We start from the raw sequence: 12,276 nt of genomic DNA, 5'->3' as shown, positions 1-12,276 counted from the left end.
AATTAGTTGCCTCATTAAAGCTGCCTGAGCGTTGCAGTGTACTGCGGCCGTACTGATCTTTCACGGCCGGCGGGCTTTGAAACACGCTGCGTATTGCGACACTCAATAAACTTGGTCTTATTTAGGGATTACTTAAAATATATTTAATGCATATGATAGGGTGTATTCATGTTACATCTATTTAGATATTCATATTCTTTTTTCTTATATGAATGATTTTTGATACAATAAAATTAACAATAAACAATTTCTGCTTGGAACTTGTAAATCAAAATTCTAGAGGACCTCTGGTTTTATATACGTGTGTTCGTATTTTGTTACAGAAATTTTATTATTAAAAATTATTTTAATACCAAAAAATATAATTATTTTTTATTTCTAATACATTATTTTAGATCAGATCTGTGCAAAATTTTTATGTAGCCTATATTATAAAATATATATATTTAATTGTATGAAATTAGTTTACTACATAACAGTTGAAGAAAACGATACACCGTAAATGTGCTTATTGAGTTTTGTCACTTTTATAACATAATTCGTATGATAATATTATTTTTTTCCAGAAAATAAATAAAACATAAGTTGTGTTGTAAAATGTATTGATAGAATTACATATTTAGTAATTTTTTTCTAAGTTAATTCATTGGAGTGCTGCGCCTAGCTTACTTCGTTGAATTGCTAGTGGCAAAGAGCGGTGGTGGATGTTTTTGCAAGAGTTTGGCCGTATTTTATGACCCCAGCTGTGAGAGGGTGTTCGTCCCAGAAATCCTAACGGTCAAGGAAAATAGCCTTTCTCTGTAGTCACGTACGGGTGTGCTACTCGCGCAATATCGTTAGTTTATCACAACTTTCCGGGAAGTTCTATTGTTATTTATTTATAATTTAGAAATTAAAGAGTCGATCATACTAATATTTTTACCTAAGCAAATCGCATCCTGGAAGATTTTTATCTACGTTTGCAGCAAAAATCACTTGCAGTTAGGAAACTTTTATTCTTTCAGAGTAAAATTCAGTCTGGAATTACCATACATTAAAAACCTTAGTTTTCTGGAGCAAAAAACGTCCCAGCACGAGCGACTTTAACACTGATGCACACACACTACGCAGCTTGAAATACATCAGTGGTCAGACTATTGTACCAGACACTCAAAATATACACATTTAAACTTTACAAAAAAAAAAAAAAAAACACAGACAATATTTATGAAGTGATTTTGACGCTACGCTCAACAAATTTATGTAACATGTAGTCAAATTTCTATAAAAAATATATATATTTCTTACCTTTTATGATTAAAATTACCAATTTAATAATAGGACGTTTAAACTTTCAGGTGTTTATCACAGTTACCATGTAGGACATTATTTTATATTACTTTGGTGCCATAATGAGAACCGGCTTAAAAAAGTATTAAAGTTATTAAATTTACGAAACATTTTTGTGGATCATTGTATAAATTATCATTAAGGACTCAACTGCTCATTATTGGTGTGATCACAAGGTTTCATCGGTAAACTTTTGACGTGTTACTAAGAAATGTTCATTCTACTACTGTACAAAATTTTTGCTTTGGGATAATTTTCCATGTATTAAAAATTTTTGTTTCTTAACAGCGAAATTCGTCCCGACCCGAGCCTACTTCGACAACCTCGCAGTAGTATACACTACGCGGCTCGGATCGCTTTAGTGGTCAGACTAATTGTATGAGACACTTAAAAAATATACCAATTTAAAGATGAATAAATATGCAAAAACGTTTACTCTAAGCGATTTCCACGTTGGGCTCTTTAAGTTTATGTAAGATGTATTTATATTTCCTTAAAATTGAATGAAAGTGAATTCGTTAACTTTAATGATTTAAAAGGTCTATTTTATAGAAACATGTTTAAACTTTGTGCTTTTTATCACTATCCTCAGATGGGGCAATGTTTCTAGATTATTTTGGGTTCCATACTGACGGTCTACTCCATAAACTGCATTTGCAATATCCATTATTGTGGATCGTTGCAAAAAATTGTCATTTTGGACTTAACTGCTCGTTTTTGGTGTGACGCACAAGGTTGCGGCAGTACTTAAACTTTTGACGTGTTACTAAGAAATGTTCATTCTACTACTGTACAAATTTTCGGCTTTGGGATAATTTTTCATGTATTAAAAACCTTTGTTTCTTCACAGTGAAATTCGTCCCGACCCGAGCCTACTTCGACAACCTCGCAGTAGTATACACTACGCGGCTCGGATCGCTTTAGTGGTCAGACACATTGTACCAGGCTCTCAACAAATAAACTAATTTAAAATTTAAGAACTAAATCGTGATCGTAAAATGGCCGCCATGGTGATTTGCGAATTTATGGAGAAATAAAAGCAGTTAAAATCTTATGTAGTTTCCAAGAGACATTATTACATCACCAATCATCTAAAGTAACAGGTTTACAAAATTTCAACATATTCAGTAACCAGTCAGTTTTTCAAATGTGTTAGTATTAACAATCTGGACCATATCTAGTCGGTGAGGTCTGTATTGTTACAGACTATCTGTATTCTGGTATTTGGATTTTGAAGCTACTTAATGATTCGCTTTCAATGTCTATTAAAATATACTTAATGCTAATTGCAGGAATATTTCTACTCAATTTCAAAATTATAATTCCTGAAAATTTGTAGTGGACACATTTCAATGTAACACTTATTGATTTTCGAGTTATGTTGAGGTTTCGCATGCCACTTCGTGTACACGAGATGGCCCCTGCTCTGGTAACAATGAGTCATCACAACCGGTGCCCTCTGTACGAGCGTCTTCACAAGTTATCCTGAAATATGTTCTTAAATAATAATTCAAGTGAATTCTTAAAATCCTACACACCTTATCTTAAGTGTCGTAAATGAATCGTTATATTTTGTAAATCCATATAATATAGGAGCCAACATGGCGCGAAGCGATGGACGCGATACGAATAATATTTTTTTTTTTACCTACCACTAAATCAGTAAATATTTGTTGTTTCCATTCGCTATGAATTCAAGCATGTAACATGTGTACTGCTTCTTCAATTTGGCCACAGTTAAATGGGAGGCTCTGAATCACTGAAAACTCCTCATCCAAATCAACGATGAATAGAGACCGGAAAAATTCGCGGGTTCAATGACCTCCAGGATAGACTCCAATATCATCTACACACTCGGGCAAATGCCAACTGTTCATTGGCTGCTGACTTGTGTGTCGCCTTAACTGGGTGGCCTGTGATTCGACACTTCTATGAGTGAGGGTCTCTAATTGGTCCTCAGTCCTCCAGATTAACAATAAACCAATGACAGAAGCAGCACTAAGGTATAATTATTTGAATTTTAGCATAACACGAAATGAACCCGCGAATTTTTCAGGTCTCTAACGATGAATCACAGGCATTACAACAAACAGTTATCACAAGTCAAGTAGCCAATGAGCAGGTGACATTTTTCGAGTCCGTAGAGGATTGTTGAGACTATCCTACAGGTTAATGGCAACGCGCTCTTACGCACATGGTTAATACCCCGCATGAGTAGAGTGTAAAGGCGTAAGCCTGAGACACATCTAGGTCCTCATCTAACCGCGCACACTTAGATTTAACTCAGGATAGGGTGAAAAATATTTACTAATTTTGCAGTCCTAACAGTCACCAACGAATAGCCAGCAAAAATACATAAATAAACTCACGAATATTGTTCGTGAATGAAGGCGAAGCTGATACTTTGGAAACGTTACCAGCAGATATTAAATGATGTTTAACTATTATTTACGTTGCTTACTTCTTAAAACTGCATTCATGTAAACTGATTTTGTGTGAGACTATGTTGAGTGTTTTCTGCTACACTTAGTTTTCTGAAAAAAGTCTATTGTGGCTTAATAAACTTGTTAACATTGATGCCTGCCATAAAAAAAAAATTCAAACGTAATTATACGGATACATGTTGAGTATAGTTTATGAATGGTTCACGCATTGCTGGAAAAAAAAAACATGTTTACAATTTTACACATCTTTTTGTTGTCGCGTCCATCGCGTTGTACATACTCAACTCTGAAAAATAAATATATGGTAAAAAAAGCTATAATAAAATAATCTCTTATCTTTCTTTATTCTTTTTTCTAAGCGCTCTAATGGCTTTCGATAGTTTTGTTCTTTTGTGTACTCTTGGTGGAGGTTTCTTCTGCATTTTATTCCTGAATAAATCTTACGCTTGCAACAAAAAAATCTAGCTAAATCACTGTGCTAAATAACAACAGAGAATAACCATTCAATTATACGCCGAGCTAAACCAAACACGTTCTCTTATCTACTGAAAATGAGTACGTTGACCTTCATATCAGTTTCCCGCGAAATCCCGTCTCCCCTTCGTAAACAGCAGACAGCTGTGGCAGAGTGAAAACGAGCTGCAAAAAGTTTGGAAAACTGTCGCAAGGTGTCACTACTGTCCAGCGCGCTCCATAATTCCTCGTATCCGAGCTTGCACGCGGCTCAAATTTCTACAGCTACGTTTTTACTTTAGGTCCAACTGCAATAAGCTAAAGACTAAAATAAAGTCAATCATTCAGCCGACATATATGCAGGCGTTTGAATTACAAATGAAAACGCGAATGTTATTAAATTCGCAAATGAATATCATGCAATTTCGTAGCAGCTCAGTTATTAAAATTCAAATTGTAAATACGTTAAATTAATAATGATTACAGATAAAATAATGGTCACAGTCATATCTCCCGTGTCTGAAAATTTATCTGCGAAAGTTTTACCACTGAATTCTTTATAGTTTTTTAATAAAGCTTGAATTAAAAAAAATACCGAAAATCAGCAATAACTTAATTAAAATAAAAAAATAAAAAATTAAATTTTACACCAGAATGGTTCAAATATTCTCTAGCAGCTGAATCATTAACAAATATATTGTTTTTTTTAATACGATGCTGGTGCACTAATCCCCTTAAGTCTTGGTGTGGTCGTGATACTGTATGGTCACAGTCAGGCGATGGTTTATATTTTTAAGTTTTATTTTGTTTCGGGCTTGGCACCGACTTCAAACCTATCAGTAGGTAGCACATACCAATAATAATATTTTATTAAAATTATGGGTAATAGCTTTGGACAGAAATTGTTACATTGCAAATGTATAAATAAATCATATATGTAGATAGATTGATTAATAAGTAATTATAATACTGTGTACATAACGAAATAAGACAAAAATAAATATAAAGTATTATGTGCATAGTTGTATTTTGGATTAAATCTGTACTATTTATTTTTTCACTTTTTAGTGTAGGGACTTTTTTTTCAAGTCAGTTAAATAATTTTTTTTAAAAAGTTGGTTTATTCTGTATAAGTTGCTTCAGATTCCAATGCGTGTACTTGATGTATAGTATTTACATGACTAAAAGACGACCTCTAACACAAGATGTCCTCTTCATATCGATGTCCCCCTTCTGAGCAATATTACCCTCTTTTATCGCATAATTGTCGCACCCATATTTTAGGCTGTCAAAATTGGGATAGAAAAACTTCTCGCGTAAACGTTGCATGATGCTTTTGGCCCCACTATGAGATGCCAAGCGCTTTGTGTAGATATATTTTCCGTATAAAACAATGTATTTTAAAGTAGAAATCTAATATTTATTCGGACATTACCACTTACTTATTTAATTAATGGAAATAGGAAGTTGTCTGACGTGTAAATTTTCTTATAAAGATGTTTTTAAACGTTATTTCCTTTATCTGATTGTCTGCGTCGCCGCCGTGTAACAGTGTAGGTATCTTTTCCGTATAAAACGATTTTAAACGTGACAACTTTTATCTGATCATCTGCGTCGCCGCGATGTACTGTTTATAAACATGTAGCCAGCATTAGTTGGCATCATTCGTGTTTGGTTATGTTGCTGTCCGTATAGAGCGCGCGCATGTAGTCGAATGTCTATATCTAGCTGATTGCATGCAACGCGCACTCTCTGTCAATTGCCGAGTTAACTACATTTAATGACCCAAACTCTTTCGTGGCAAGCATGTACTACGACAGTTATGCATTAGTTCACGTCACAGATTCAAGTGGCTTGCGTTCGCGTCACAGATTTTGATTTTTTCAATTTAAATTTGAAGAAAGGTTTTTGTTGCATGAATTATTAATTTTAATGGTTTGGCGTGCTCTTTTAAACTACACTTTTTAAATCAATGTACTTTCCATGAATGGGTTTTTGTTTTCATGAATAGCTTTACCTAACAAAAAAAAATTTTCCCGCATAATCGTCACCCCTACTTTTCAAAATTGATTTTAGAATAAAATGTGAAACGATTATGCAATAAAACACGGTAATACATTTTTTCTAGGTCTGTAAGAATACTTTAAATTTAGAATACGAATACAAATAAAATATTCGTATTTGATTCGACCTGGAATACAAACACATCGAAATAATGAATATTCATCTACTTACAAAAATTTGTCATAGCAAACCTCGTCAGCCTGTCGTATATACAGTAAGTCCTCGGTTTACGTCGGGGTTACGTTCCTGAAAACCGCGACGTAAATAGAAACGACGCAAAATGAGCCATGTTTCATGCCACCGGCCGGCCATGGCCCAAGGTCGGCCAGAAGCGCTGGCATACAGACGTGACAACGGGCAATTTTATCAGCAAATGACAACCGACAGCGTGGGAAACAAGTCCAACTAGTACTTCTCAGCTTTATAGAATGGTTATTTAACCAGCTGCTTTATTACCTTTATTGATTGAAATATAAAAACAGATATATAGTCGTTTGGAAGACATCTTATGAAGAAAAAATCATAAATTGCAGTGAGCTGATACTGTAGGCCTACTACAAACGCATTTAATCACGATAAAGTTAACAACGGCACGTTTAAAACTCCGGCCAACTCAATGATATCATAGCGACTGAAGTGTAGAGCTGTAGCAAACCGTATGTATTCGTTACTGAGTAACGGGTGCGGCATCTAGTAACGAGTAACGAAACGTTACACACGAATGCATTTCGTTACTCGCATTTTTCGTATGTTTTACGCATGCGCGCGCTTATTCGTTACAAAGAACGATGTTTGTTTATTAAGAAAAGTATAATTTGGAAATTCGTCGTCCAAGTTTTTTACTGTTTATTAAAGGTATTGTGTGTGTAGACAAAGTTTGAGATTGGAACAGAAACAACGTAAGAAAGTATTTTTTACAAATTATAAATATGTATGTTTTTGTTTTTTATTATCGCGTATTTTCACGTTTTTTGTTCTTATCTTAAAAGAGATATTATAATAAAGCTGCTCTAATGAGATTTTATTGTTTCTTGGTTAACAAAAGCTGTTAATTATCAAATACTTTTAATTGTTTATATTCGATTTATTATTATTTACGCGACGTCATACTGTACGCGTACGAAATACGACTCGATTCGTTGCTGTTACATAACATAGCATGTTATGCGGTATCAGAAGTAACGAGTAACGATACGAAAGTAACGAGTACTAATTGTTATAGTAACGAATACATACGGGTACACTTTTTTTAGTTACTTTTACACCTCTACTGAAGTGCCAAGGAGTTGGACGAAAAGGGGTAGGAGAAAATGCTGTGTCGTTGCACGAAGTAGATAACACTTCTACGTGCGAGATACGTGGGTGGCCGAGCGGGCGGGCTGGTAGTATTGCATCACCGCGCTGAGAGCAGCGGACAGCAGGAAGCGTCCCTCATGATGTATGATAAGATAAGGCGGTGAAAGTGTAGCTTATGCTACATAGCATAAATTAACTACCGAAGGAAACAAAGAATTATAAACGAATTATATACGGTGTTTTGGTTAAAATAAAGATTTACAGTCATTGTAAACGACGTTATTGTGAATCGGCGACAACTTAAATTGAAACATGAGTACTCAAACATTAGCGACGTTAATCCGAAACGACGTAAATCGGTACGACGTAAATAGAGGACTTACTGTACCAACATTCACTGTTCAGGTTAAGTCTTTGTGCTATATAAATACCCTTTTTTGTTGTTTTAATGGGACTTCATGATAAAAAACATAAACAATAAGGGACTTATAAACATGACACAAGTGTAGAGTAATTTTTACTATTATCATGCTAAACAGTAATGGATACATTGTACGAATGATTAAAAAAAATGTGTATTTATCATTTTAAACTTTAAATTTTATCAGATGCACCATTAGGAGTGGAATAATCCTCTTACCCAGAACATGGGGCTGCTTGAGAGCAGACAGGAAGAAAGCGGCCTTTACTCGCAGCTTATCCACGTCACTCTGCAAGGCTCGCAGCAGCACCGAGAAGCCATCGTGCTCCCGAAATATCTTCAGGGCTTGCTCGTTGTTTCTCACCAGACCTGTCGAATAATGTAACACACAGCACCAAACAAGCTCATATTATTATTTAGAAAAAAACATTCAGTCTGTAAACATTCTACAAAAAAACAGTCAATCATCTGTGTAATGTTATAAAAAAAATTAAAAATCTAGTTTTAAATTTAATATCTACACACGTTAAAAGGAATTTTTGCGTAACATTAAAAACATTAAAAGCTGCCACAAAAAAAAGTGGGTTTATGTCGCATCTTATAAATACTATAAACTATGTTAAAACACTTATAAATATGTCTAGTTGAACATACATAATAACCAACTTGTTGCCAATGATGTGCTCTTTTTGGTAAAATTTTTTCAAAAATGCTGTGTGGGTCAGGCCACAATAAAGTGGGACACAGTTGCATATTTTAATATTTAATATTAGATCAGGAAAATTATTAAAAATTGGTATATCAGGCTTTAAAATTATTGTAGACAAATTGCATTAATGGCTTAGCAAAACCAACAGCTGTTATTTAAATCATACCAGAAAACCTTACCATAGATAATTTCTGATTACAAAAATCTCATTACATTTAATAAACTTATTTAGAAAGTGGGGAGGGCAGTAAATTGGGTTGTTACAAATTAAACAACTGGAGCATATTTGTGCTTTAACAACAAGAAGAACTTTATACAAACCAAACATTGACTGGAAAAAAATTAAAGGCAAAAAAATGTTTTTAATAAAAAAATATGAATTGAAATTTTGATTTGGAATCATAACTTTTTTTTGTTAGTTCTATAATAGATATTTTAATAAAACAACTTGTTTTTACAGTTGTCAAAAATACATATAAGCTACATTTGGCCATAATTTTAATTAATCTAGGTAATTTAAAAGTGAGAAAAAAATTCGACAATTTTACCTCCAACTAACTCCACCGCCGATTATCCCCCTGTTACCACATGTCAAACTCATTACAAAAATTTATGTTACACATTAATGCAAAAGAAGTTAGAAAAAGAGTTAAACGAAGGGAAATTGGATGATGATAATACAGTACAATAAAATATCATTTCAATACATAGTAACAAAAAGAAAGCAGTGTAAAGCAGGAGCAGGTAAGATAAAGAAGGATGATCTGCATGTTTGAGGTGTCGTAATGGACGTTGTAAAGGTTTTTAAAAGAGTGCCCTTCAAAACCAATGATCATAAGCAAGTATGAAGTTGGCATCACAACATCTTTCCCAATAATCCATTTTCGCTACCCCAAGTCATGGTGAAGTCTTTTTCTTCTAGTGAGGATGCACCCTGAGTGCTTTACAAAGCCATGGTAATTGCACAACCTATTAAAAACCATAGACCACAGTACACCATCAAAGAGGGGGTTGGGTGGGAAGGAAAAAGCAAGGAAGCCGCCAGATAAAACACCTCAGCAGTTCATGCCACTGGGAGGGGACCAACTTCTCACAGAACTAGTCAATGCATAGGAATGGCAACCATCCACAGCTATTCACTGAGAATTACTGCTCCAGTAGAACACCGAATTTTATATCAAGGCAAACCACGGACAGATTGTCTGGAGCAAGGGCAGCTTTATGCCCTACTACATATATTGAATGCCTATAGGTACCATTTCATAGAAAGTGTGGAATGCACCAGCCACCTCCTTAAGTTTTAACACGTTGCTCCAGCAGGTTACGATTACCCTTCCCACCAGAAATACACCATCGGTGCTATGTGGATGTACTTGTATGAACTCGCACCTAGAACTGCCCACTGGGTCAGTGACGAGGTTCTTGCACAGACGTCCTTTGACTAGGCACCTTGTATGGTATACAACTTGAATCAGCATTTACTGGTGAGGACACAAGCTCATGAGGAAATAAAACAGTACCCTGAATTAAGACAAAGCTTTAAAACAGTAATGAAGGTATGTGGTGAGATAAAGATAAATATGTCAAGATAGAAGAAGACCAAAGAGCAAAGATAATAAGAATGCATTCTCATTAGTCACCTCTCATAACAAGCACGGAACAGCTATGGTACTCTACCCCACCACTACAGAAGGTTAGCGGAGACCCTAACTTGATTGCTTATGGATGACCTCAGTCAGAGTCGCAGTTAATCAGCGACAGTAGCCTGGACTACTCTATAGTGTGGTAGAGGGGTGGTACACAGACAAGGCTGACAGAGGCACTTACATGACAGGGTATAGAGGACCTTCAAGCGCACAGCCTGGTCAGGACTGCAGTCCAGTAGCAACAGTAGCCTGGACTACTCAATAGTGTGGTAGAGGGGTGGTACACAGACAAGGCTGACAGAGGCACTTACATGACAGGGTGTAGAGGAACTTCACGCGCACAGCCTGGTCAGGACTGCAGTCCAGTAGCAACAGTAGCCTGGACTACTCAATACTGTGGTAGAGGGGTGGTACACAGACACAGACAAGGCTGACAGAGGCACTTACATGACAGGCTGTAGAGGAACTTCACGCGCACAACCTGGTCAGGGTCGCAGTCCAGTAGCAACAGTAGCCTGGACTACTCAATACTGTGGTAGAGGGGTGGTACACAGACAAGGCTGACAGAGGCACTTACATGACAGGGTGTAGAGGAACTTCACGCGCACAGCCTGGTCAGGACTGCAGTCCAGTAGCAACAGTAGCCTGGACTACTCAATACTGTGGTAGAGGGGTGGTACACAGACACAGACAAGGCTGACAGAGGCACTTACATGACAGGCTGTAGAGGAACTTCACGCGCACAACCTGGTCAGGGTCGCAGTCCAGTAGCAACAGTAGCCTGTACTACTCAATAGTGTGGTAGAGGGGTGGTACACAGACAAGGCTGACAGAGGCACTTACATGACAGGGTGTAGAGGAACTTCACGCGCACAGCCTGGTCAAGACTGCAGTCCAGTAGCAACAGTAGCCTGGACTACTCAATACTGTGGTAGAGGGGTGGTACACAGACAAGGCTGACAGAGGCACTTACATGACAGGGTATAGAGGACCTTCAAGCGCACAGCCTGGTCAGGACTGCAGTCCAGTAGCAACAGTAGCCTGGACTACTCAATAGTGTGGTAGAGGGGTGGTACACAGACAAGGCTGACAGAGGCACTTACATGACAGGGTGTAGAGGAACTTCACGTGCACAGTCTATTCAGGGTTGCAGTCCAATAGAAACAGTAGCCTGGACTACTCAATACTGTGGTAGAGGGGTGGTACACAGACAAGGCTGACAGAGGCACTTACATGACAGGGTATAGAGGACCTTCAAGCGCACAGCCTGGTCAGGACTGCAGTCCAGTAGCAACAGTAGCCTGGACTACTCGATAGTGTGGTAGAGGGGTGGTACACAGACAAGGCTGACAGAGGCACTTACATGACAGGGTGTAGAGGAACTTCACGTGCACAGTCTATTCAGGATTGCAGTCCAGTAGCAACAGTAGCCTGGACTACTCAATACTGTGGTAGAGGGGTGGTACACAGACAAGGCTGACAGAGGCACTTACATGACAGGGTGTAGAGGAACTTCACGTGCACAGTCTATTCAGGGTTGCAGTCCAGTAGCAACAGTAGCCTGGACTACTCAATACTGTGGTAGAGGGGTGGTACACAGACAAGGCTGACAGAGGCACTTACATGACAGGGTGTAGAGGAACTTCACGTGCACAGTCTATTCAGGATTGCAGTCCAGTAGCAACAGTAGCCTGGACTACTCAATAGTGTGGTAGAGGGGTGGTACACAGACAAGGCTGACAGAGGCACTTACATGACAGGGTGTAGAGGAACTTCACGTGCACAGTCTATTCAGGGTTGCAGTCCAGTAGCAACAGTAGCCTGGACTACTCAATAGTGTGGTAGAGGGGTGGTACACAGACAAGGCTGACAGAGGCACTTACATGACAGGGTGTAGAGGAACTTCACGTGCAC

At 37.3% G+C, this 12,276-nt stretch overlaps 1 protein-coding gene across 1 annotated transcript in view; it reads right to left on the bottom strand.

Moving 5' to 3' along the window:
- The window catches only part of LOC134527474 (hsp70-binding protein 1-like), a 65,589-nt gene that overhangs the window by 5,955 nt on the left and 47,358 nt on the right, over positions 1 to 12,276 (bottom strand). The window contains exon 4 of the mRNA XM_063360173.1: positions 8,227 to 8,376. Coding sequence (XP_063216243.1) covers positions 8,227 to 8,376 — 150 coding nt within the window. The remainder of the gene's footprint in view (positions 1 to 8,226; positions 8,377 to 12,276) is intronic.

Source organism: Bacillus rossius, chromosome 1 (assembly GCF_032445375.1).
Source record: "Bacillus rossius redtenbacheri isolate Brsri chromosome 1, Brsri_v3, whole genome shotgun sequence".
NCBI classification, from domain to species: Eukaryota; Metazoa; Arthropoda; class Insecta; order Phasmatodea; family Bacillidae; genus Bacillus; species Bacillus rossius.
The sequence above is the reverse complement of the archived record's forward strand: the minus strand, read 5'-3'. Positions and strand labels throughout refer to the sequence as shown.